At 39.4% G+C, this 27,771-nt stretch overlaps 2 protein-coding genes across 3 annotated transcripts in view; one reads left to right on the top strand and one right to left on the bottom strand.

The window, feature by feature from the left end:
• Positions 1 to 27,560, top strand: part of ARHGEF33 (Rho guanine nucleotide exchange factor 33) — a 101,259-nt gene extending 73,699 nt beyond the window's left edge. Inside the window, exons 17-18 of the mRNA XM_021670789.2 lie at positions 4,421 to 4,560; positions 12,064 to 27,560. Coding sequence (XP_021526464.1) covers positions 4,421 to 4,560; positions 12,064 to 12,193 — 270 coding nt within the window. The 3' untranslated portion in view covers positions 12,194 to 27,560. The remainder of the gene's footprint in view (positions 1 to 4,420; positions 4,561 to 12,063) is intronic.
• SOS1 (SOS Ras/Rac guanine nucleotide exchange factor 1) overlaps positions 21,020 to 27,771 on the bottom strand; it is a 133,987-nt gene continuing 127,235 nt past the window's right edge. For both annotated transcript variants that reach the window (XM_021670787.2, XM_021670786.2), the window contains 2 exons: positions 27,058 to 27,176; positions 21,020 to 25,897 (listed from right to left, as the gene is read on the bottom strand). In XM_021670787.2, coding sequence (XP_021526462.1) covers positions 25,406 to 25,897; positions 27,058 to 27,176 — 611 coding nt within the window. In that variant the 3' untranslated portion in view covers positions 21,020 to 25,405. The remainder of the gene's footprint in view (positions 25,898 to 27,057; positions 27,177 to 27,771) is intronic.

The following is a 27,771-nucleotide window of genomic DNA, read 5'->3' on the forward strand; positions in this document are numbered from 1 at the left end:
CAGAGCACTGCACGCAGATCCCGTGCCATTGTGTTGCTTGTAGCTAGAGAGGAGGCAAGTTGCCCTAGATCAGAGTAGAGTCGCTGCGCAGTGTGCTGCAAAGCCAACTCTATTTCTGCTTGCTTTTCCTTTTGACTGGAAAAGAGTGTCATATTAATTTGTAAACTCCATTGGGACAGGGACATCCCAAAATAGAAACACCTTCTTTGGCCTCAGTGAATGTTGAGATATTCCGATAGCCAGCCCCACTGCCTCCAGGCTATCTGCAGGTGTTTGGTATTTTGATGTCTCACTGTGGTGTCTGCAAGCCTGGAAGTCATTTAAAGAGGTCTTTAAATACTTATCCATGAAGTGCTAATGATTTCTGAGCAAATAATTGCTCTGATCTATTTAAGCAGAAAGTAGATAACATGATAGCTCTGACCTGTGCGACCACCCTTCCGTTTCAACTATTCTTATTTTCGAATGGGAACAGATTGATAATCACTGACTTTTTTCATTCATTAATTTTTCAGCAAACACTGAATGGTTGTCTTGTACTAGGCTCTGTGCTAATTGCTGAAACAAACAAGTCTCTATCCTTCAGGACCACTGGCTTAGTACAGGAAGGAGACACAGAAACACAGAATTATGTAATAAACTGTGGGAACACATGGGAGGGATATTTAAAACCTTTGGGGTCATGGTGGTCAGAGAAGGCCTCCTAGATAAGTTGAATGTCTGAATTAGATTGTAAAAGCTGCCTAGAAGTTGACTAGGGGAAGAGTGAGGCAGGGAAGCATAACAGAAGCAGGGTGATGCCTTTTCTCTGGCGTACCGTGCCAGGTCAGAGTGGTGGAAATTAGGCCAGAGGAACAGGAAGAGCCTTGGAGGTTGCTGCCCACTTGCACCCACAGACACAGAGTCTGTGTCTGGTCCCTGCAGAGGACAAAAACACCTAATAGTGTGCTCAGCTAACGTTGCTGAGGTTTCCTGGAGTTGTTAGATTTTCCCTAGCTCTGATTTTCAACTCCAAGCTTTGTAAAATTTGATTAGGCAGAATTTCTTGGAGAAATCAATCTTAGACATGTGTCAAGCTTAGAAGTTTATAGAAAAGGAAGTAGGATGGAAATTGTAGTGCCAATTCGGTGTGACTTGGAATGAGCAGAGGTTTACATATAAAACCTAATTAGTATAGTTTGTAAAGAGCTTTTATTTCATATGTAATAAAAATGTCCTTTAATAGTTGATTTGTGAAAAATTTGGGGTTCAGCAATTGCAAGGCAAAAACGATCAGAAATAACAGTGAATATATCCAAGAAGCAAACAATGAGTAATATGTTTGTGACTGTTTACCAGACATACCAAATAATAACGAACAATGTATTAGGAACGGTTAATCGCACATACTGGACAGCAGGTTTCATCTCCTAACAGAGTAAGACATGAGTCAAGTCAGTTCAGGATGAGATACCAAGGAAATGTCAAATGGAAGTCAGTTAAAAAAGGCGTTTTCTCTAGCAATATCATTAAAATTTTCAAGCACACCAAGTTCCCATTATTTCTGGTTTTGGACACAATTTTTCTTTCCAAAACTTAAAAGGCCCTAGTTGTTTGGAGTCCTAGAGAGAGGTGGCATGCAGAGTGCAGGTGGGCAGAGGCCATGTGGGTATACATGTGTGCATGTCTATATATCTACCTGTTTGTGTGTGTTGGAGGTGGTGGTGCAATGGGGTTTTAGTTGCAAAAGATAAACCCCTAAAAGTTCTATCCTTAAAGGTGTCAGCTCTGCTTTTGAGATGTGCAAAACTCCTAGTATTTCATCCCTTTAAGTGCTCTGTATATCTTTCACCCTGCCCAGAAGAGCCAGTTAAGGCCTAGTCTTTAGTGTTCTGTCTCTGTCAGGAGCTCTAGGTTCTAGTCCTGGCTCTGCTGCCCAGTAACTGTGCTTTTGGACAAGTCAGTTGGCTTCTCTGTGCCTCCAGTTGTCTCAAAATAAAGACAACCTACCTCACGGGGTTACTGTGAGGATCAGGCCAAATAAGATACAGTTTTTGAGTAGGCTTTGTAAAGTATGAAATTCTATTGAGATCATTATTTCACAGAAAGATTTTCCTTAAATCATTAATAGATTTAGTCACTAAATAGTCTCTAAAAGCCTGTTTCTCAAAATGTGGTCCTTGGGGACAGTAGTAAATGCATTGCCTGAAACGTGTTATAAATGCAGGATTTGCACCCCAGACCTACTGAATCAGAATTTGGGATAGTTCCCAGGTGATTCATATAAACATCAAGTGTAGGTGGGCAGAAGCATGCCTTAAGTCAGTGGTCCCCAACCTTTTCAGCACCAGGGACCAGTTTTGGGGAAGATTAATTTTTCCACAGGCTGGGGTTGGGAAGGTGGTTTTGGGATGATTAGAGTGCATTACATTTATTGTGTACTTTATTTCTATTATTATTACTTTCTAATATATAATGAAATAACTATACAACTCACAATAATGTAGGATCAGTGGGAACCCTGACTTTGTTTTCTTGCAACTTGATGGTCCCATCTGGGGATGATGGGAGATAGTGACACCCGAAATGTGGACTCGCTTATGTCCAGTCTACTCTGTAATCTCATTTTGGTTGCTGTCACTACAGAAAACCCCGTTTCGCAAAGACAGGATATTGGAAATGGAAGCAGGTTTTTCAGTGCTTTGTGGCAATCTCAGGATATTCTTCCTTGACTTTAATCCAGAACATATGGAGATTTGAAATGGTCTCAAAACTACTTTTAAGGCCACCAGATGTAGCTGTACCATTGAAGTACATCAACTCACTTGCAACTATAAAGCCTGCCACCAGATGCAACTTAATTGTCACTTGCCACTCGCTGATGGGGTTTTGATATGAGTCTGCCAGCAATTGATTTATTATGGTCTCTGTGCAGTCAAACCTCTCTGCTAATGTTAATCTGTATTTGCAGCCACTCCCCAGCATTAGCATCACTGCCTCAGCTCCACCTCAGATCATCAGGCATTAGATTCTCCTAAGGAGCTTGCAGCCTAGATCCCTTGCATGTGCATTTCACATTAGGGTTTGTGCACCTGTGAAAATCTAATGCCCCTGTGGATCTGACAGAAGGTGGAGCTCAGGCAGTAATGCAGGCAATGGGGAGCAGCTGTAAATACAGATGAAGCTTCGCTGGCTCGCCCACCCCACTGTTCACCTCCTGCTGTGTGGCCCAGTTCATAAGAGGTCACAGACTGGTACTGGGAGTTGAGGACCCCTCCCTAAAATCATTTGTTTTCAAATCTAAGTGTGCATAAGGATTAACTAGGTCTAACTGCAGAGATTCTGATTCAGAAAGTCTGGGATGGGACTCAGGAAGCTACACTTTAAATAAAGGCCCGAGCTGATCCTGTAATCACAGACCATACTTTAAGAAACACTGCCATGTCGATCTCCATGGTCTAGTTAGAAATCTTAGTAGAATCTCAGTTTCTATATCTGTGACCCCCAGTTCTCAAAGTCAGACCCATATGTTTCCTGGAAAAAAAAAATCCATCCTCACACTTTGTTTCTCTGTCAGCAGGCAGTCACCCATCTAATCATGAAACTTTCAGGGCATCATTGTTGTGGTTTTTGCTTTGACTTCTTGGCTTCTTTAAAGGTTTTTCAAAATTCAGTAGCTGTTTTTAGATTGCTTTTAAATTACAGTCACCTCAAGGTAAACACTTTGTTCATATGGAATAGAAACATGTATATAAGTGCATAAATGACCTGTATGCATATAAATATACATGCACTTCTATTTAGCACATCTCACATTTAAAAAGAAACTAGAGAGTTTGCAAAAGATACAGCCTTATTTTTAACTTATTTTACTTTATACTCCAAATAGCACGGGTTAAGAATTGAAAAAACTGTATTACAGGTGTATTTGCCGGTTGGAAGTATTAGTTGACATTTACTTCTAAACAGGTCCGACTTCTCAAAAATGCCTTCCTTCATTTATGTCTAAAATGGAGGGTTAGGAACATGACTTTAAAACTAGCATTACAAATAAGGAACATCCTTATTTTGTAGAAAGAGAAACACCTGGAGATATGAGGGGACTGTTACTGGTTTTCCAGCACCACAGTGTTGGTGCCAAAATAAGAATTTAATTTATTCACTTTTTAAACATTAGCTAAATTTATTTCCTTTAATTATTGTTATATTACGCTAGACTATTTGCCTTGATACGTAGAAGATACTACACTCAGCAGAAAATTATCCTCTTCTCACCTACTGGTTTCTTCATTAGCCTAGGTTTGCTTTAGTTGGGATTGGGTGCCTGCTGGTAGTCTGTTGGCGAGGGAGAGGAAAGTGACAACATTGCAAAGTCGCCCATAGTCAGGATCCATAATAACGTTGGAAAGGAGTAAAAAAAAAACTCTTTTTTTGTTTCCAGGAGATGCATTTAGAAGATACTACCAGATTCTGTCCCAAAGAAGAAAGAGAAAGTGAACAAACATCTTTCAGCGATCAAAATCCCAGGCAAGACCAGAAAGGGGGCTTTCGCAGCTCCTTCCGCAAGCTCTTTAAAAAGAAGTGAGTAGCCCTTAGACAAGACAGCATTGTAACTCATTTCCCTTTGGGCTAAATCTTGAGGTTTTAACAATAATAAGTATCAAGTAGCCTGGTCTCACACAACTGCTTCAAGTACAGTGCCTGTACCCAGTAGCCATGATTCCTGTGGGGTGAAGCTGTTTCTCATTTTAATCTCCCAGAGTAGAAGCAAACTCAGCTGTCTGCCCTGCCTCTTCTTTTATCCCTCCTTCCTTGTTCCCAAAGTCGTATGTCCCGAGAGGAGTGGGCAGAGGTGGTTCCCTTGAGAAACGAGCTGGTGACAAGCCCCTTTGGACTGGGAGGAGTGGGATCCACTATTTGGGTTGGGTGTCATGGGTGCTCCATCAGATCTCCCCATCTGTGGAAAGTTTTCTACGGGATCTCAGCACTTCTGCATTTAGGGACCTATTGTCATCCTGGGTGCTAATTCATGTTTATTGGGACTTCTGTTAGTGCTTTCCCTGAATGAGTGGATTTGGCGTGGCCCTAGTTAGAAATCATTTCAATGTAGTTTCTGTATTCCATAGGAGGAAAAACAAGGCACTTTCCTCCTGTGGTCCTTCTGAGATTCTAAGTCGTTGTTGTATAAAACATCACCCACCAGGCATTTCAGTTAGCACTGTCTTACAGTCTGGGAGGCAGTGGCCAAACCCCAGCATAAAATATAAGGAAGAGAGAGGTGAGCGTTAGTATTTGACCATAGAGGGATTTGCCAGTCCAGCCACTGCCTGCCTGAGAGACTGCTGTTTCAGTCTCCACTGGCTCAGACCTCCCTCCCTCTCCCTTAAAGAGATTTTCCCTGCTGCTTAGTTACTCTTGGTGGAGGATACTCTTGCAGTCAGTTTTAAATAACAAGTCTTCATATTTTAGTGGATGGAAAAGTTAAACAGAGGCATTATTGCTGCCTTTGGAGAGCTGCTGATGAGTGAGGAAGCACAGGGAAATCACCTTTTCCTTGAAGTTCGAGGTCACTGGCTGATTTAGATTGTGGTCTTAATGGAGGAATTGGGGGCAGCCCTGGAGTGAGGACTTTGTTTTTGCTGGTTTGTCTAATTGTAATCATCCTCCTGTGGGGAGGGTGGTACTAAGATTAGTGGTACCTGTTGTTACTGGAGAAGGGGGAAGAGGAAGAAATAGCAACAGGTCTACACTTAGCCAGAGCCCAGCATTCCCTCTCAGTTTTGCCGAGGAACCCAGTGCGTGCTTGCATGCTGTTGCTGGATCCTCAACACACCTTACTCAGGGTTGGAAGAGTTAAGAATTGTATTCCTCTTTCTAGAATCATAGATCTGTCTTGACCCAGCGCCAACATCTGTCAAGTTGACAGGGGTGGGAGAACCTGGAAACAGTTACCTCTCCAGTCCACCCTTGGGATTTAGACTCTTGAATCCTTCTTGAGATGGAGTCTTGCTCTGCTGCCCAGGCTGGAGTGCAGTGGCACAATCGCAGCTCACTGCATGCAGCCTCTGCCTCCCGGGTTCAGGCTAGTCTTCTGCCCCAGCCTCCCGAGAAGCTGGGATTACAGGCACCTGTCACCACCCCTGGCTACTTTTTTTTTGTTTTGTTTTTGTATTTTTTGTAGAGACAGGGTTTTACCATGTTGGCCAGGGTGGTCTTGAACTCCTGACCTCAAGTGATTCACCTGCCTTGGCCTCCCAAAGTGTTGGGATTACAGGTGTGAGCCACCATGCCCAGCCAGACTCCTGAATCCTTATAAGGACTCCAAAATCCTAAGGGCACAGCTTGAGCCTATCTTTTTTTTTTTTTTTTTTTTTAAAACCAAAGTATTTCCAAAACAGCCACTTTTTGCCCACTGTCATTTATGATGACTGGGTGCTGTCTGTTGGAAAGCAATGAGCAATAGATCCACCACTGGTCCCTTTACAAATTCCTATTTGTCAGAGAGATGTAAGAAAATGTTTTGCCAGTGACATGAGGCAGAGGGAGTGTATGTGTCCTCTCTAGATTCAGAGGGCAGAACTAGGAGCAGTGGCTAAGAGGAAGAATTTCCTAAAAATGCAGCTGCCTGGAACTGGAATGGGCTACGTCATGAGGGAATAGGTTCATGAGAGGTCTCTGGTCAGGGATGCTATGAAAGTGATCCCTGCACTGAGTGGGAGATTGTTTAAGAAATCACCAGAGTCCTTTCTAGTGTGGGGATTTGCTTTATCTGTAGTTTGTCTTTGTTATAGTTCAATCTGGGTAATCACATCTTTTTATCACCTGAAACAAGAAATTAACGAGGCTTTGGGACTTACAATTTTAAAGCCCTAGCATGTAGAAGACCAGGTTTTATCTTTTTGTAACTCCCCACAGACCTTGGTATAATGTAGAGGACTTGCTATGGGCTCTCCAAGTTCATGTTGGTTAATTGCTGTCAGTCCTCTTGGGGCTGTTTGGGATTTCCTTAGTCCTCTTGTCCTTTCTTATAGATCAGTCCCTCCTGCATCAATCACATTGTCGCCACCAATACTGGTGCTGTCCTTTGTATTTAAAATCTGAAGTGTTGTCTGAGTGGAAGTAAAGGTGGAGCCACACAGATGATCGTCTGGCAGGCTTTCGGGCAGGCTTTCCTGGCTTTTTAGATCTGGCCTAGGGTAGTCAGTACCATCAGGTGCTTGGGGTGCTGCAGTGGGCACTCTGGAGACTTTTTATGGGGTTGAAGAGGCAGCTTAAGTAGCATTTTCTGAGTGTTTTCATGTGAGGATGATGGAAAGTCTGCTCCATTTTAAAGTAGAGAGGAAGGTCAGTGAGGCCCCAGTGTAGCACAGGAAGGGCAGTGGCTTTTAACTCAGATGAGAACACACCATTCTTCTCATCAATTAAGCGTTCAATCTTATATGCATGCACTATGCAAGACACTTGTATAGGAATCATGAATGACATAGTCCCAGCCATTACACAGGAACTTGCACTCTGAAGTCAGGCCCGTGGACAGGCATAGGAAGGAACCAGAAGAGACATTCAGCCCATTCTCCTCTTGCATGTCAGGAGGTCAGGCTGGCGGCAAGCCCTGGGACTTTAAGAAGTGGCCAATCCTGAGTACTGGAACCATTGCAGAGCCTGGCCTCACAGGTACACATGGGCCAGTGCCAGCAAAGCCACTTGTGTCATGTCTGGGGCTCACTGCCTTCCTCCCCCACAGCCCTCTGGAGGCTCATTCCTGTCTACACTGATACACTTTTTGTTCCATAGGGGCTTGTTTGGCTGGTGGCCCCACACACCCAGAATGCTGCTTCGGGATGAAGCTAGGCATGGAGCCAGATGCAACAGAAAACCTGAGAAAGGGTTCTCTTCCCTCTGAGGCTGGGAGGGCCGAAGGCTCATACCCACAAGGATTCAAAAGGGAGAGTCAAGTTGACATCATTAAAAAAATCCTGAAAAATGCCCACAATATTTGGGGAAAAGAATGACCTTCTGATTGTTTCCATCTCAGGCTCATTTGTCCTGGGTAGATACAAGGTCACATGTCCCTGAAGGGTACCCAGAATTGATCAGAATAAAGGCTACATATCTTAAAGTTTGGAAATGTTAAATGATTTTAAACATTTTAAATGAGTATTCTTAGAGGGAACAGACTTACTATGGTAGGCTGAAGCTAGACTGGAACTTATTCCCCTGCCTTTGAGCAGGATGGAAGACAAACTGTCCCCTTCTAGAAAGATCTATACAGAGGCTGTCAAAGATTTAAACCTAGATTATTGTGAAGTCTGGGGCAAATTATACATCACCTTAATATACACACCTTGCACCACTTAATGAGTATTGTCAATGGCAGATGTGGCAGTGGGAAAGAGGATCACGTGAGACAGCTTAGGAGTAGGGCATGTAGATGGTACTCTCTCTTTTATCCTCAAATTTCAGGGGAGTAGAAGATAAAGAATATGGCTTCCAAATGATTAATTCTACTTCCTTGCTCATCCACTTCCTCTTTAGCACTTTAAAATTTACATGCGTCAGAGTGTCTCCTTCCTTGTCATCACCCTCCCTCCACCAGTCCCATCACCATCTATTTTCTTAATCACACACAGAGAGAGTACTTCTACAGGGCCCTGAATGTAATCATTTCATCTCAGTGAATCGTCTTATTTTGGTGTCTTCCCAGCAGTTTTTGTATATGCCCAGCTTCAGCTGTTGAACAGACCATGTAATAGAAAGCAGGGCTGCTAAAGAATCCATTGATAACTTGATCTCACCTATTCTCTGTCTCCTTAAAGCTCATTTCAAGTCCCTCTGCCACTCTTACTCAATTTGGGGTTCTTTCTCCTCTATTTCATTTCCTATATAACTTTAAAGGGGATAGTTGAAGGGGTAAACATTTTAGATTACTTAACCTTGATTACAGATGTTTCTCAATAAGCCATTTGAAATCAACCATTCAGTTAAGGGTCTTCAATATACTAGATTCTGTCCAGCACAAAAGATGTAAGAGAAATAGTTCCTGCCCATTAGGAGCTTACAGATCAATGTAAGGGTAACCTAACTATTGATATGAGGTGTAATACATAGCACATAGTAGGCACTCAACTAATATACGTTAAATAAATGCTGATTTGCTATGGGCTGTCTGAACTCATGTTGGTTAATTGCTGTCAGTCCTCTTGCAGCTGTTTGGGATTCTCCTTAGGTAAAGGGCCAGTGGATTCCCTTAGTCTTCTTGTCCTTTCTCATAGATCAGTCCCTCTTGCGTCAATCAGATTGCCTCCATGATATTGGTGCTGTTCTTTGTATTTAAAATCTGAAGTGTTGTCTGAGTGGAAATAAAGGTGGAGCCACACAAGGCTGTTGCTTTGATTACCAGGGCTGACTGACTGGCTGACAGGATGGGTGTTTCCTTGCCCTTTTCTTCTTGAGACAGATGCATGTCTCCTAAAGCTTTCAAGGAAGATAGTCTTTCCAATCAGAGAACCGAGCCTTCTTAAGTGAGAGGTTTTTGCAGCACTGGATTCAACTACTCCCATCCCCAGCTCCAAACAAGCTTTCCAGGTTTATTGTTAGCAAATCTAGACCTTGTCTGACCTATTCAATTTGCTATTTTGTTTGTCACCCTTAAGTGAAAGGAAAGTTAGCAACAGGTCTGTTGTCTTTTCCTCTTTCTATCAAATACTTGGATGGTTTTGTGTCAGTATGTCCTGGCAGCCATTGTACCCTTCCCCAGCAAGTGTTTGCCTACCTGTTCCTTTAATGTCTGCTCAGATATATCCTGCAGTCAGCCACAATGGCTCCAGGAGCTCAAAAGCCATTTCTGTTTCATAGAGAAAGAGAATAAAAGCAGATCTGCTGGCTTTTTCTCCTTGATTCTACAGGTTATTTCCTAGTAATTTAGGTATGCACTATTTCAGAGCCTAACAGTCACACCTTTGGAAGAGTCCAGGTGGCTGTATACACGTAAGCATTATAAAGAGGTCAGTTAAAATGATCTTTACAAGGATCAAAATGAGCTTTTAGTCATGGCTATAGTAGAATGCTGGATTTTGAAAAGGATGAGCAATTTAGCTGTTTAATTAATATCAAGAAATGCAGAGAAATTCAGACACTAGAGACAGGGAAGGTACAATTTGTGAGAAGAGCAGTTAAAAAAATTTAAGCTGAGTTTGTGGACTTTGAAAACTAGACAGGGCGATTTTGGCATTTGTTTCAGAAATGGGAACGCAACTGGTGAAGATTTCTGTGGTCCTTGGGGCTGGTGGTGACATCAAAGCTTTCCTATTTTCAGGTAAACACTAAACAGTTGCATGTTGGAACCATCAAAGTGTGACATATTGGGTTTTGGAGAGACCAGATGTAGCCAAGAGGGGAAATACCAGGCGAAGATTTCAAGTTTTGACTAATGACTTTCTGATGAGAAACTGTCCCGTGGGGAACAAGAAGAAATAGCCCAATTCAAATCCTGCTCCCTACTTCCTGCCCCCAAAACTGTAGTCATTCCTTGTCTTCTGAATATTGGAAGACATAGGGAAAGAATGAAATGGTCAAAAAGACATCTTCCTAAATTTGGGGTACAACTGCACTAATCAGGGATGATTTGAACTGGAGGTAGGGGGGATCTGTGAAATATGAGAGAAGGCCTGGAGTTTTAGGGTGGGCCATGTGGAAGCTCTTTCAAGGGAGAACTCGGGAGATTCCTGAAAAGGAAGAGAACCTCATCCCACTCAGATATCTTGCTTGATGAGTACCCAGATGTACTGGAGTTGAGAGAGAGAATAGTTTTTCCTCTCTGCACTGGGATGTAGTGGAAAAGTGCTCCTTACAAACCCGAAGTAGAAAGCATGGCGGGTGGCTATGGCTTCATCTGTGATACTGATTATCAGGGTACAAAGTGAAAATACCTAGTCAGTCACTAGGTTTCCAGACGTTAGGGTTTTTAGTCTTTGTGGATCCAACTTCTTTCCTTGGATAATGTAAAGAGATGTTTGAATTCTGCCCATTAATTCAGTAAATGATAGTCATGATTAACTTACCTAATAACAAGAGTGAGGACTCAACAGTAGCAAACCAATGATAGTGCAAGGACTCAGAGGCCCTGGACCCTTCTTTGGTGGATAGTGGAAGTGTACCTGACAGCCTCAGCATATGGAGAACTTGGTCAGTTGTATAGGAACTTTGGACAAAGAATTTCGTGTCTAACATCACTTTCATACACCCTGCATGAGGTTTTTTGATATTGGTTCTGAGTGTCTGGACTAGTTTTACCCATTCTAGGTTAGAGTTTAAGCTAGCCAAAGGGCCCTAGTTTAGTTTATCAGAGATTATTTCCAGAAAGCCTCCTCCCTCCAGGGACTTCTGACATGAGAAAACTGGAGAAGGTACAGAGCTGGAATGGATTACCCAAGTGGCTTAACCAAGATAAAGGAAGAATACACCCTCGACTGGGGACTCAAATGGACTGATTTGAGTTGTTGACTATTGATTGGCTTTGGTCTCTTTTGTGGCGGTTGAGATTATAGTATCTCTGCAATCTGATTACTGTACGAATTTCTGCATTCTACCAAATGTAGCATATATGTGTGGTTGGCTTCAATAAATCTTTGATTTAAAAATGAAAACAAGCAAAAGCAAGAGTTTGTAATGTAATACCAAATTCAGTGAAGGTCCTTGGTAACCTTGGTTGAGAACCATGAATCCCATCATTTTAATTTAAGGGCCTTGGTAATTTGTGGAGTTGTTACTTCACTGAATCAAAAACAGGATTTCTTGAATGTTCTGAGCTTTTGTTCCCCTATTAGGATGTTATTACACGATATCTTACACTGACATATACAGTTGTCACAATTGTCCCCAAAAAGCATTGGAAAGATACTCTCTTTATGTTCAATGCAAATCTTAGATACACATATCCTAAGTCATGAAATTCAAGGGAGTAAAAAGTATTCCAGATCTAGGAAGCAACTGTTTTACAAATGCAAAACAATTGGGATAGATAAACTATTTGAAAACAATTAAAACCAAATCAACCTGTACTTTATCTGTGTGCTGAGATTTTAGGTCCAGTGGATCAGAATACAGGGAAAAAACTAATGAGAATCTCTCAATGGATCCTTCACCCACCAAACAAGATTTCTTCAGAAACCGACTTGCTCTTGCAAATGACCTTGACCAAGGAACAGCTGTGTAAAACATACTTAAAGTTGTATTGTCAAGTGGTAAGATGAGGATAAAAAGCTTGTATATATCTGTGTAGGAATATATATATATATATATATCGATGTATAAATCCCTGAGGAAAACCAATATAAATACATATGAAACTAAATCAACATACAAGACATTGAAGAGATGAAGATTAGTTTCTGGTTAAGATCTGGCTTTTTGAACCTCACCACTGGGGAAAAGGGAAATGAAGACTTTTCACATCATTACAGAAAAACACAATAAATTTGAAGGAAAATAAACGTTTGTAAGAATGAAAACTTCTACCTTGAAGTCATTCCCCGAGTATAATATTAAGAATGTTCCTATTTAATGTGGATGTGAATTTTATGCTTCCTAGGCATTTAGCTTATTAATTCATCCAGTGTTCTTAGACTAATATACACTATGTTAGGGTCCAGTTCTGGTCTGGCTTCATGTCTTCCAAAAACCCCCAAGGCCATATCTAACATCTCTTAAGGCAAAGGATTAGTTAACAAACTATATTTTATATGCTGCAAATCTGAGTTATGGAGAATTTGTGCTGAAACCATGACTCAGAAAGTTCAAAGCTTAAAAACACATTGATCTACAAACTTGTTCTGTGGTTATGGAAATCAGTAAAGGGAACAAGGATTTCTGTAGAAACTGGGGAGAGAGGAAGGCAAACATTTTCCCTTGTGTGGGTTGTGCTGAGGATGGAAACAGTACAGACTCTGTTTTGTTGAGTACTCAGTATTCAAGATCCACTAGTGATCTTTAGTGTCACACACACTCACAACCTGATGGACTAGGAAAAAAGCAGTGATTTAGCCACATCCTTTTAAAAAGATTTTCTGCAGCCTGAAAAGAAGGTGGCAATAGCACCAAAACTTCAGTGGCTTACACACAGCGGTTGCTACAAACACCAGGTCAAAGTGAAAATTCAGGATTGCAGTATTTGACTGTTTTCCTATTTTGTAAATAAAGCTCTTAACAGCTCAGATAGAAGAATCAAATTGCAACAGGTCTGCCTGGCTCTGGGGTGATAAAATGTGCTGTTTCCCCATGGATATGTCCAACATGGTCAGCATCCTTGATATGCCCCAAACATCAGATTTATAATAGAAAAAAAAATTAGGTTTAAACAATTTGTCTTTACTCCCAGGCAGTTCCCTATAGTAAATTAGGGGTATTTGAGTTCTGTTCATTCAGTCTTGTTACTCAAACTGGTGTCTTCAGAAGCTATTCCTCTACTGATGCGTTTGTTGATAAAACAGGCAAAAGTTCACTTCTAAGTGTTGCAAGTTTTCTTCTGTTTGATGACAAATTAGGAACTCACCTAGTGCATTTGGAACAGTAATTGTCTGGAACACATAAAGGATCACTGCCAAGTTTTTGGAATTTGCAATATTTAAGTTTAAGCCAAGATTTTCATTTTCCTGAAGTTAATGAATTCATTTGAAATTAGATTTTTCTCTATTATCAGGCCAGCAGTGCTTGAAAGCACAATGCCAAATTGACTGGACATGGAAAGTGAAATACTACAGAAGTCACAACCTATTAAATAAAATGTAAACACAATAAAATTCCTTTCTCTTTCATCTTCTGTTTATCACTAAAATTTATCAGTTACTAGAAAGGTTGAAAAACTATCACACACCTCACCAATTTTATTTTGGTAGCATCCTATGAAAAGTCTTGATGTTACATCTGTAGTGTAACTCCAAAATAATTGAGTTGTATTTTATGAAACTAGCTTATGAAACTAGAAATAATGAATGCTGTACTTACTCCCCAGGTGGTCCCAATCATTTGACACCTGGATTTTCTGTAGCTTCCTTTTTTTAAAAAATTTATTTATTATAGTTTAAGTTCTGGGGTACATGTGCAGATCGTGCAGCTTTGTTACATAGGTATACACGTGCCATGGTGGTGATTTGCTGCATCCACTGCCCCGTCATCTACATTAGGTATTTCTCCTAATGCTATCCCTCCCCATTCCCCCCAACCCCTGCTATCCCTCTCCTAGCCCCCACCCTCCAGGCCCTGCTGTGTGATGTTCCCCTCCCTGTGTCCATGTGTTCTCATTGCTCAACACCCACTTATGAGTGAGAACATGCAGTGCTTGGTTTCCTATTCTTTTGTCAGTTTGCTGAGAATGATAGTTTCCAGTTTCATCCATGTCCCTGCAAAGGACATGAACTCATTTTTTTAATGGCTGCATAGTATTCCATGGTATATATGTGCCACATTTTCTTTATCCAGTCTATCATTGATGGGCATTTGGGTTGGTTACAAGTCTTTGCTGTTGTGAACAGTGCTGCAATAAACGTGTGCATGTGTCTTTATAATAGAATGATTTATAATCCTTTGGGTATATACCCAGTAATGGGATTGCTGGGTCAAATGGTATTTCTGTTTCTAGATACTTGAGGAATCACCACACTGTCTTCCACAATGGTTGAATTAATTTACACTCCCACCAACAGTGTAAAAGTGTTCCTATTTCTCCACATCCTCTCCAGCATGTGTTGGTTCCAGATTTTTTAATGATCGCCATTCTAACTGGTATGAGGTGGTATCTCAATGTGGTTTTGATTTGCGTTTCTCTAATGACCAGTGATGATGAGTTTTTCATGTTTATTGGCTGCTTAAATGTCTTCTTTTGAAAAGTGTCTGTTCATATCCTTTGCCCACTTTTTGATGTTTTTTTTTCTTGTAAATTTGTTTTAAGTTTTCCGTAGATTCTGGATATTAGCCCTTTGTTAGATAGGTAGATTGCAGAATTTTTTTCCCATTCTGTTGGTTGCCGGTTCACTCTATTGATAGCTTCTTTTGCTGTGCAGGGCTCTTAAGTTTAATTAGATCCCATTTCTAACTGCCTCCGAGCACTCTTTGCTCCCATCTGTCCTGCACCCCTCTAACACAGTATTCCCAAACATGGCTTTATGTGAAACTCTTCTGTTTTCACTGGTCTACAGTGAAATTCCAAACTTCTTGATTTGACATCCAAGGCTTGCTCTCTCCAGTAAGGTTCTAGGTTTTCTTGCTGACTACCATCTCATATTTTTCGAAGTTCTAGGTGATCTGACTTACCTCAAGTAAACTGGGTTTTTACTGTTTCCCAGTCATTCGTGCACCTTGCCCAGGCTCACTCTTGCTTTATGCCCTTTCTCTAGTTCCTTCCTCTCTGCCGATCTTAAGACCCAGTTTAAGTCTCTTCATCTTTTTGTGACTTCTTGTGGTGTAACTTATCTTTTTATGTGTTTGTTGTATCTTCCTAGTAAGAATGTGAGTCCCCTCAAGGGCAGGAACTATGCCATATATATGTCATATATATGTATATATAATATATATATTTGCCATATATTTTTAAATTCCTTTTAACCTCTTGAAGACTACATAGTAGGTACTCAGTAAGTAGTTGATGCCAACATTAATGGTGGTGCTTTAATAAGTAGAGAGCTACAGAAAATAATTTTTACTCTTAATTTGACAGCTTCAGTTATCACTCTACCTCCCTGCCTTTTTTTAAAGAAAAAATATCAGTCACGAAGGAAATAAAATATAGTTGCCTTCAGAAGCAGTTAAAGACACCACTGTCACTTTCACAGCATCTAGCATTAGAAAACATCTCACCAATTAAAAAAAGAAAGGTCATAGCTCACTGCAGCCTCGAACTCCTCAAGCAATCCTCCTGCCTCAGCCTCCTGAGTAGCCAGGACTATGGGTGTGCACCACTACACCTGGCTGATTTAAAAATTTTGTAGAGACAAGGTCTCACTATCTTTTCCAGGCTGGTCTCAAACTCCTGGGCTGTAGCCTCCTCCTGCCTCAGCCTCCCAAATGGCTGGGATTACAGGCGTGGGCCACCAGGCACTGTGTTGCATCACATCAAGTAATGCATGGATGGAGCAGTGTGGAAAATAACTTGACAATGGCTACATCTGTGACCTCCAGCCCTCTGGAGAAGTGCACTTTACATAGGAGACCACAGATGTCTTTGAGAAGTATTTGGGTTGATAGAAAGAAGCATTCTACCAAAAGATGAAGTAGCTATTTTGCACAGGCTAGGAGTTGCAGTAGGCCCTTTCTACAGCCTTGTGAGATCAGTATATATAGGTCCAAGCAAGGACTATCCTGCTTCTCTGACTACAGAATTGGAGCCTTTGAGAACCAAGGATTTGTGGACCAGACTCTAGGGTTCTCCCCAGTGGGCTATTTCATCCTATAACAAATAGTTTAGTCTGGGACTTGATACTAGAACATCAGGGAAACCCTTTGAACAGTGTTTTCTATAGCACCTCGTTTCTCATTTCCTCACTGCCTTTAAGTCTTAACTAATACATCACCTCCATGAGGGCACTTGTAAAAATGCAGATTCCTGGGCACTATTTCAGTCCTACTGTATTAGAATATCTGGAGGTAGGGTCCAGGAATCTGCATTTTTAAACTTTTAGGGTACATGTGCAGGGCTGTTATATAGGTAAATTGTATGTCATGGGGGTTTGGTTTACAGGTTTTTTTGTCACCTAGGTCATAAGTATAGGGCCTGATAGGTAGTTTTTCAAAGGAATCTGCATTTTTAATGCAGTCCTGCGAGTCACTGTCCCACTGAAATTTTAGAGATACCATCTATTAGATCAATACATAGTATAATCTAGTATGTAAGTTTCAGCATTCAGATTCTATTCATAGACTGGATTTTAAAACAGAATAAAGAACTGATTATCTTGAGATACAGAAAACAAATTATTCATTGAAAACCAGTGAATATTTTTGTATTCACAATTATCTGTGACCTTTACTATCACACATAGTAAGATTCTGGTTTAAGAATATACGTATGCACGTGATCATTGCTCTTTATAAACTGGTAAAATTGACCGTCTATTCCAGAAAACCAACTGCATGCACTTAGAAACATGACAGATTTTTCTGCATTAAGTTGTATCATAAAATTAGTTTCAGATTAAACTTTTTCTTGGAACATCACCATTAATAACTTTCTTCCTGTGTCTGGAACAGTAATGCTTTTGGTATGGTTGGGATTCTCTTGTCCTGAAAGTTCATTTGAAGGTGTGAGGGCAGCACTCACAGCATCTGAGCAGTCTGATATTTATAGTATATGGGCCAGTGAGTCTCACCTGGTGGGGGTGGGTTGGGAGGAAAGGAAAGGAGAGGTACAGTTTTTCAAAAAGGGAGATGGGTTAAAAGACGGTTGAGAAAACTGATGGAGACCTGTATATTTTAAGGGAAAAAAATAGAAATTGATGTGTGACACTACAGCTGAGTTTTAAATATAGAACATAAAGGGATGAATTTAGGCAAGGCTAAAAATATCTTTGTGGGAGATTGTCAGATGTTCAAAATAATCAAAATTTTTATCCTCAAACCAAGTAACTTTAAAATCTGTTGTTGTTTTCCAAGAGCTTAGTACATAATATTGAATAAGTCATCGCAACTTCTTCCTTATCTACGAAACCGATTTTTATTCCTTCTTGCCTCATTACCTTCAGATACATAATAGCAGTAAATGCTCTTCTTATCAAGAAAGCTGAATGCGTTGGCTTTTGTTCTCATGTATGTAAGCCTATCTATCTGAAGATATTAATAGTAGGATCTACTGTAAAGGTGTTGGTAGATACCATCTGTGCTTCCATCTCTTCTTATCACATTTTTCTTTTAAACTGGGACAAACCCTTCAGCATACGAACATGCTCTTATTTGTCCCATCTTTAAAGCAAAAGGAATCCTCTCTTGATGGTTCTAGCTATGCCCCAGTTTTCTGCTTCCCTTTATCATAAAACTTCAAAGAGGAAACTGCTCCAGTTCCTCTCTTGCCATTCTTTATTAAACCAGGCCCAGGCTTTGGCCCACACCACTGCCCTGAACTGCTTGTGTCAAGATCACCAGTGACTTCCATACTGTCAAATAAATGGTTTCTTCTCAGTCATCTTACTCTATCAAGTAGCATTTGACAGGCTGATCACGTCCTCCTATCTTTACTAGGACTCAAAGACATAACATACTCCTGGTTTTCAAATTTTTCTTCACTGGCAGTTTCTTCTTGGTGTACTTGCTGATTCCCCATCTCCACTCCCCACTCTTCTTCCTTTCCTTTTTTCTCTTTCTGACAGGACCTCTGTGTTGCCCAGGCTAGAGTGCAGTGGCTACTCTACAGGCATGATCATAGCTCACTGTAACCTCAAACTCCTGGGCTTCAGTGATCCTCTCGCCTCGGGCTCCAGAGTAGCTGGTGCTACCAGGCCTGGCCTGTCCCCTCCGTCTTTTAATGTTAGAGTGCCCCACTGCTCTCCTTTGTTTAGAGCTCCTCTTTTTCTAGTCTATACTCCTTTGTGGTCTTATCCAGGCTTTAATATCTTTGTGAAAGTGACTCCCAATTTAATATCCTTAGCTTAGACTATTCTCCCAAACTCCAGACTAACATCTTCAACTGCCTCCTTGACATCTCTTAATATGTCTAATATATTAATTGAACTTAATGTGTCCAAGCCTGCTTCAACCATATCTTCCCCACCCCAGTTAATGGTAACTTTATCCTTCTAGTTGTTCTGGCCAAAACCTTGACATCATCTTTAACAATTCTCTTTTTCTTACACCTCACATTCAGTCCGTCAGCATATTGGCTGACCTCTTCTTAACACCTCCACTGCTATCACCCTGAAGCCAGTTTTGTATTGGGTTAGTCTCCCTATTCCTACTATTTTATTCTCAACAGGGCCGCCAGAGTGATCCTGTTAAAATATAAATCAGGTCTTGTCACTGGTTGCTCTGTCACTAAGAAGTCAAAGTCATTACAAAGGCTTTTAAAGCCTTAAGTGAGCTAGGTTCTGTCAAACCTCTGATGGCATCTCCTTCTATTCTGCCCACATTTATTCTTCTCCAGATACAAGCAGCGTCACTATTCCTCAGATATACCAAGTATGCTTCTGCCCCTGGGCTTTTCACTGGCTGTTCCCTGTGACTTGACATAGTCTTCTCCCAGATATGTGCACGTGTTGTTCCCTCACCTCTTCCAAGTCTGTTAATGTCATCTCTATGAGGCAGGCTTCTGACCATTCCAAGTTCACCTCCCCTGGACCCCACATTCCCAATCACCATATCCTTTTTTGTTCATAAGTGACAACATTTGAATGTATAATATACTTATTATGCTTACTACTTTTTATTGTCTGCATCTCCTCACTAGATTATAAACCCCATGATGACATGGGGTTTTATTGCCATATTCCTAATATCAGAATTGTACCTGGAAGAATAAATATTTGTTGAATGCTGAATAGTCCGATGGGCCCTTATCAAATGCTTATAACCTAAGGTCACTCAGAACCAATTTAAGTGATGCTAAACAGCACAGGAAGTCAGACAGTAAAGAATCAAATTATGAGGGCTTCAGGATAAGCAACCAACCTCTTAAAAGATACCTAAAAGCCAGTAAACTTTGACAATGCATCCCTCATAAGTTTAGTTAGCATTTACTAAGCACCTACTCTGTGAAAGGCATGTGCTTTATACATATTACCTTTAAACCTCATAATGGACTCAAATAGTAGATCTGTTAACCCCCTTGTATTGATGTGAAACAGATTAACTTCTCCAAAGTCACTCATGTAATAAGTAATGGAACCAGAAGGTGAACACAGACATAATTCCAAAGCACTTGCTTGTTTCTATCAAGTTGATTCTTCCTTTTCTTCATGAGTTACTGAGGTAGAGAAATTAGCTTTTAAGTAGGCTATAGTTTTTCCTGTCTCCAGTAAGAATCAAGAGTCCTAAAATGTTAAATGGATAAACTGTCTTTTTGGAATTGTACTCTATATCAAAGCCCTCCTTCCCTCTGGACACTATGTGTGCCTGTCAGCAAAGAGGCAGGCTTAACCATGGACTGTACCATATGACAGATCTGCGATGACCTAACAGGAATAAAATGAGTTAAAAAGTAAATCACTTGCTTAAAGATCAAAATAAGTGACATTTCAAGAGAAAAATTCAGAAAGTTGAACTAATAAGAATGTTATTTTCCTATAGCTATTAAATTCCTAGAATATACTCGATAATTCATGCTTGGATTTCACAGTGGTCTACCAAATGAATCTGTATAAATCAGTGACATCGTGTCTTTAAACCAGGGAGTAAAAATCACCAGTTAATTTTAGGTATTCCTGAAAGCAGTCCTCCAAATACCAGGGATCAAAGCTGAGTCAGTGGTCAGATTCACTAACTACTACATGATGTTGGCTAAGTCATGTCACTTCTTCAGGCCTCATCTACCTTTATTTTTAAATCAGGGAATTGGCTTTCTAAGAATTCATTAGTTTTTACATTCTATTGTTCACACTGAATGACAGTACATTTACATAATTCTTTAGTTACAACCTTAAACTCGTATTTTCATGGCAAGCCTAGAAAGCATTACTAACGGTCAGGCTGCCTCATTTCAGCAGATCTCAGCAAAAGCTGCCTGTCAGGGAGCTGTGGTATCTCAAAACTTCTTTTATGGAAATACAAATGCCTTAGCACTCTGAAACTTCATCCAGGTGACACCCAATGTCACTTTAAGTTACTAATTTCCATCCCAAGGGCTTCCCACTCACTACAATGAGAAAATCTGACGCAGAGGGAAATATGAAACTTCTTTTATCCTTTTATAACTTGATACAGGAAAAAGTGCCTCCAAAGAAAGACCATGATAAAATGCAAAATATTTCTATATGGCAAGTATGAGCTATATGGGAATCACTAATGATTTAAAAAATACTGCTCTCTAAAATAAATACATGCAAAAATAATACACTTGTGGGCTATGTAAGGCATTTTTCTTTATTATTTTTCGGTTTATCTTAGTAATGCCAGAAAAATAACAGCCGTTATTTTCACTTTAAATGCAAACCAAATACTGCTGCACACAGAGTACAAAGATTACCTATGAACATGGTTAGGTACAAAGGCCATATTAGATGTATAGACCACACTTTGTTCTTACATCAAAGTAAGACTGACAGAGCAGTTTTTTTTTTGACAATTATTTTAGCAAATAACCGTGCTACTAAACAAAGGCAAATACACATATATACACAAACATGTCTCAACTAAAATTATACATGTCACTTTGACAAATTCTCTGGTGGTTTCACCAGATTATTTGCACCCCAAAGTTCCCTGCCCTAATCCCGCCCCCAAATGCTGACTTGATCTGAAGAAAAAAATTAGAGATGTTCTTAATTAAAGGCACATTTGGCAGCTACTGAAAGTGGCATGCATCTGGCACAGGTGCGCTCTCCCTAAGCCACACCACATGTACCTTCCATCTGTTATGTATCTTGTTTCTTTGAGTGGTAGTCCAATGTGACCCACCATTAGCTAACTTGCTTTATAATTCTGCAGCAATTGGCTACTTAATGCACTATTTTCATTAAAGGCAAAAGGGAAATTTTGCTCACAGTCGACAGAAAATGCACTTTACGGTGTCAAAAATGGAAAATAAGGCATGGAATTTACTAAACAAGTTACAAGTGCTTTTGTTGTTTAGATTTATAATATAGACTTCATGCTTAAGAAGAGCTCAAAAAATATTTCATTGGCTCATGTATAAGGGATTATGAAATAATTTTAAAAGTTAGTAATGAGATGTTTCAAAGAAGAAAAATATTGAATAAAATCATCATGTTCCCTTATAAATAATTTTACTGCATAATTCTTTCTGCCAAACCAGTATTAACCTTGTGATGTTTATTTACTGGTAAAGATTAATGTGGAATACAACGGGACCTATACTTGTGTAGTCATACAATATATGTTAAAAGAATAAGTATACCTATTCACAGCAGCAGAATACCATGAAATAAATGGTTAAATTGTTTCTAAATCTGAGGGAACAAAAAGGTTTTCCTCAATATGTACAACACTAATTGGGACACTCCTCCTCCATTTATTTTGCTGAGCCACTTCTTAAAAGTCTGAATTTGTCATATTAAAAGACAATGAAGTACAAGATTAAAGTAAGCCAAACTTGAGAATTAAGATCATGATCATAAATACCAACTAATTTTTGGTTTATGTAAGGTAATTTTTGATTTATGGAGGGGAAAAAAAACCTTTAAGAATTTAGAATCATAATATAGCCTCCGGCTGACATAGTAATTGTTCACTGGACTGTTGTTGATTGTAGTATTAGTGTGGTATGCTCTTTGTTAAATTCAGATCCGTTAAAGCATCCTTGAGTTGAATGGTAACCTACTAAACATAACTTGATGCCCAACAACCTTTAAATAAGCAAAATCTCAGTGTTTGTATACTTCCTGATAATGTATAGTCTTAAAATACATTTGGAGGACTGGGAAGAGTAAATAACCTGTCTTTCAATAAATTTAGAAACACCTATTTCTTATCTGTTCCTGTTTTAAAAAGTGCGTAGATGGGAAAAGCTTTTCTTTATTTATATTGATTATCAGCCCACTAAGTAAAGTCAGCCTTGAAATATTTTCATTTCTAAAAGAGATGTTCCACATTTTAGAATGTGGTTAACAAAAAGTCATGCTGCATTTACCCCCCTGTAATGTCCAGGATTCAAAAGCAGAATTTTGTAATGATGCATTTATATTCTCTGGCATTTCTGGTCCGTCATTAAGTATATTTTTGTTACAAGGATAAATTTGTCAACTAGTTAATGATGTTTCATACTGAGAAGAAGGTGAGGGTACTGTTCTCTCACCTCCACGTAAGGGCATCCAGCTGGAATTTTTCTTATCAATTACCACTGTAGAAAATATTTTTACCCAAATGTCACAGTTCAGAATAAAAATATCCTCTATCCACAATGCATATAAAGCTGTTGCACAGTGAAGTGGTCTTCTAGAACCATGGGGTACAAGAATAGTTCCCTTTAGGAGAAATAAGATTAGAACTCCAAATTTGAATTTTTCCTCTTTATAGATGATAGATTGAAAAGGGATTATCACCTTATTGAAGGCTAAGACATTGGCCAAAGACATATTGAGCGGGGTCCAATGTGATTTTTATCAGGTTCTTATTTGAAATGGCCCTGGGGCAATTAAAAAGAGAAGTAATCCATGAGACATAAAAAGGAAAATCCTAGGGACAACGAGGCTGGCGCGGTAAAAAGTCCTGGGAGATTTCTGGACTGTGTATCATGATTAGCTGTAGCAGCACTAGTAAGTTGGCTTAGATAAATACTGTTGAGTGGATGGTCTTATGGACACTTTGCATCCAAGAAGGGATATGAAATTAATTTTTTAGGACACTTTTCCAAGAAGAAATATTTTATAAAGAGAAAAATGGCTACCATCATAGGAATGGTATAGATATTGAACAAAAAGGATCCAACTCTAATAAATAAGAAAATAGGATAGATTGCCTAATGATGGTGCAGTTAATATACCTTCTGGTCTTAAAGGACTACATCTGTACTATCGTGATGTATATTTTATGCTTTAATAAATACAGGAAATTATTAAAGTACTAAGTTCCCACCATGTTGCAGCACTCCTAAAAATGTCTCTAATGGTGTGGTGAACAGAATTGCGGAAATGTTGTTTCATTATTCAGAGGATACATGCAGACGCTGATGAACCACATAACTCTAAGGATGGAATACTGCATATTTCACAGACATTATAGTGGAGATTAATAAAATGTTTTCTCTTCAACAAGGTGCATGCACTTCAGTCACAGTATTTGTTAGACTCAGAAGAACAGTACATACACTTTGTGAATAATCCATATTATGATAGTAATGATGCAGGTAGATGTTCTATTATGAATAGATTTGATAAAGCAGAAAACCTCAAGCAAGGTAGAATGTTCCATATAAACCTTAACAAACTGTATACATGTTGCTTAGGAACTTAAAACTTACTTACAAAGTTCTGCTTAAAAGATACCCATCCTATTCTAACCAAGTATCTTTCTATATGCCAAACTGTGACTTTAGGTCATTCTTTAGGATTAAGACATATATCCAGAACTAGAAACCAAGGCGTACCACAATACGTGCTTTTATGTTTAGTGTTTTTGTGTGTTTTTCAACTAAAAGAAATAAGAATCAACCATTTTCTTCATATAATAATTTAATATATGCCAGCCAAACAAAGTATTTGTATCTTTATTCAATTAAATTAAAACAGACCTGCCAGGTATATTATATAACATTCACTATATACATATGATTTAGGCAATGCAAGATAATTCTAGATATGCTGATTACTCAACTATTAGTAAAACATGAATGGTGTCAGTGATGCCCAGCAAGTGCTCTTTTTCACATTGGATGCCTGCATTTCCATGGTATGGTTAGAGGGATAGATATGAGCCATGACATGGATTACCAGTAAACTTTTGTGGGAGAAGGAGGGAAAATGACAATCTAGCATAGATTAACAACAGTCTCCTAAATGCAAACAGAATACTTGACAGTTTTTTTTTTTTAAAGTTCTTCTGTCATGTTGTTAATGACGCAAAACTTCTTTTTTGAAGGCAACACCACCACATTTTGTTTGGGTGTGTGGGGACAGGTGAGGGGGAATGCTCTTAAAATTGATATAATTATTCCTAAAACAACAACAACAACAAAAAAGTACCTCTTTGGTGAAGCCTCGGTACCCATTCAGTTCACTGTAATAATCTGTAAACAGGACTGTAGTACAGTGCTGGGCCTTGATTTCAACAAGGTCAGGTACCACAGCCTTTCCTCACAGTCCTTTGAGTGATTTTTAAGAAAATATTCTAAAGTAGAAGAGTAAAGCAAAGGAAAACAAAGGAAGATATTAAGATCCCTGTTTAAGTTTTTTTTAAAAGTGCATAATTTGAATTACAAAAACTGTCATCAGGTGGGCCTGCTGGACACCAGACTGTTTTCCATCCCTTTTATGATAAAGATCACTTCACAAAAAGAGGACTCCAGCCTACTGGCCAGAAAAAGTCCCTTTACTTGATTTTCAGGTGCAATCAGTTGTCCAATTCCTCTAGGTCAGTCTTTCCATATTCTAAACTGGAATACCATTTCCACTTTATAATTACATCTAGGTTAAAATTCATTGTCTTATACTGCATCTTGAAGAAAAGTTGTTAGTGTTTGGAGTTCTCATTTTAACTCCTCAGTGCTGGCACATTCAGTGCATCCATTGCCAGCAATGGATTTGGGGCTAGGAAAATATACATCCCAGTACAGAGGAACTCAGGAAGAATGGGCATTCTCCAACAGTGGTGGTCCATCTCTGTGCATGGATGGGTGTGTGTGCTCCCTTTTGTAAGTTTTTGGAGGGAGTTTAGGGATGTGTTGAGAAGTGCTTTGTCGTGGAGGAACAGGCGGCCCAGCAATGGAATGAAGGTCCACTTCTTGTGTCAATGGTGGTGATGGCAGATGTCTTCTTGTGCCGTGAGGAGAAGGTGTTTGAGGAGGAGGTGGTGTAAAGGGGGAGGGGCTATTTGGGAAGAAGGCATTGCCATGGTCACTTTTTTTGCCCAAAGGGGGAGGCTGGAGATGTAGTGGTGAGCTTGAGAAAACATCAGGTGTCCTCACAGGTTCTCGTGGTGGTAATAAGGGAGGGCTTTCAGGAGGATCTGATATAGAGGTCCGGTCTGATATTGAATATCGTGGTGAATAGGCTTTTGATGTGGGTTGCCTAGGAGGAATGGCTGGGGGGCTGTCCAAATGCTTAGACATAATCTAACAAATGAAAAAAAGAATAAAATACACATTTATTAATAAATTTATGAAGTACCATGACTATATTAAGAATTAAGTTGGGGTTTTCAAACATGCTATTGGAAGGATGCTAAATGTGGAACAGGTAATTTTACCATATGTTTTCTTTTTAATTAAAAAAAAATTTTGAGGGGGCAACAGGGCCTTGCTCTGTTGCCCAAACTGGAGTGCAGTAGTGTAATCATGGCTCACTGTAGCCTTGACCTCCCGGGCTCATGTGATCCCTCCACCTCAGCATCCCAAGAAGCAAGAACCACTGGCATGCACCACCATGCCCGGCTACTTTTTTTCATTTTTTTGTAGGGTCGCGGTCTTGTTATGTTGCCAAGGCTGGCATCTGTTTTATATGGGAGGTTCTGCCAATTCATAGAAAAAAAATTTTTTTGCCAAAGTTTTTACTTTAATGTTTTTCCTCACAAGTTTTTGTTTGCTACTGCTTGCTTCGCTTGTCACTCAATCTAAGAGCGTTTCTAATTTAGCATAAATTACCTATTTTATAATTTTAACTATATGAACATTCATGAAGTTCTACAAAGAATGTCTTGACTTATCCTGGTGCTCTGTTCTCTGGACAGCTTAAGAACTAATGAATTAAGTTGACAGCTGGCCAAAAAGAAAAAAAATTAAATAAGTAGAAATAATAGCTATTTTGAGCCTTTAGAGTATCTTCCAAACCCAGAATTTTCATGAAAACTCCATTTAAAAGTATGTCAGATTTACTATTAAGGGCTCAGATAAATAACTTTTAGCATATGCCAAGATACAGTTTGACTTATAATGTGCCTTCATACAAAGCTTCAGGATTTTCTCTCTGTATGTTTTAAAGAACTGCTTGAAACCAAACTCTTCTTACTTTACAGATTAAAGCTTTTGTTTTTTTCCCGAAAATAACCATAGCCTTAGGTTTACAATGGTTTTGAAAGCATGCCAAAAAACTACCTTCAGAAGAAAAGAAATAAACATTACTGCATGCTAAATCCATATGTAATCCTTGTTTAAACAATTAAGCCCATATACTCTGAAATGTTAACTTATCCCAGTGAGAACTAAACTAGATATAAGCAGTTTATAACATAACTGTAATGATTCCAATTTCTACATAACAAGATTTCCTACTTTACCTTAGATGGTGAAGATTCTGCTGGGGCAGATTCTGGTCGTCTTCGTGGAGGAACAGGAGGAGGGACAGGCATTTCATCAGTGCCTTTGGTTAAACTTATAGATGATACGGAAGCAGATCCTGTAGGATGTTAAATTTTTAAGAAAAAGTTCACAGGAATTTTATTTCATTTATTTATCTTGAAAAGGCTTAGCTGGAAACTGCTTATAATTAAAAGTAATGTATAGAAGTACCAAAAGCAGTTCAATAAACCAATACCCAATAGTATTTCATTTATTAAAGCAAACTGCCATAAAAGCATGCAGACATTTTTTAGCAGAATATTTAGAGAAAAGCTGCCTAAGATATTCTGTTATTTTGCCTGAACAAAGTAACATTCCCACTGTTAATCTATTATTGGAATTTTTAATTGGGTCTGATTCTCAGATGTCTAGGAGACAGTGAGCTACTGAAAATCTTTGGAATGGCAATTTTTAGATTCTATAATGGGTTCACTTTTTTCTTTGACTTTATTAGAATTTATAGAACTTCCCCCACCTTACTGGATAGTCCCTGGGAGTAGAGATCCTGCTCTTAATCACTCTCTCTAATGTCTCTCCCTCGCATTTCTCTCAAAGGATGCAAGGCAAAGAATCATAGTGTCTAGGTGAGGGGGCTCTCCTCATTTTGTTTAGTAATAGGCTCTCCTTTGCCTGTAAGCAAAAAGAGGCTCATT

The sequence above is a fragment of the Aotus nancymaae genome, unplaced genomic scaffold, assembly GCF_030222135.1.
Source record: "Aotus nancymaae isolate 86718 unplaced genomic scaffold, 86718_ANA_hifiasm-v0.15.2.pri h1tg000057l, whole genome shotgun sequence".
Classification (NCBI taxonomy): domain Eukaryota; kingdom Metazoa; phylum Chordata; class Mammalia; order Primates; family Aotidae; genus Aotus; species Aotus nancymaae.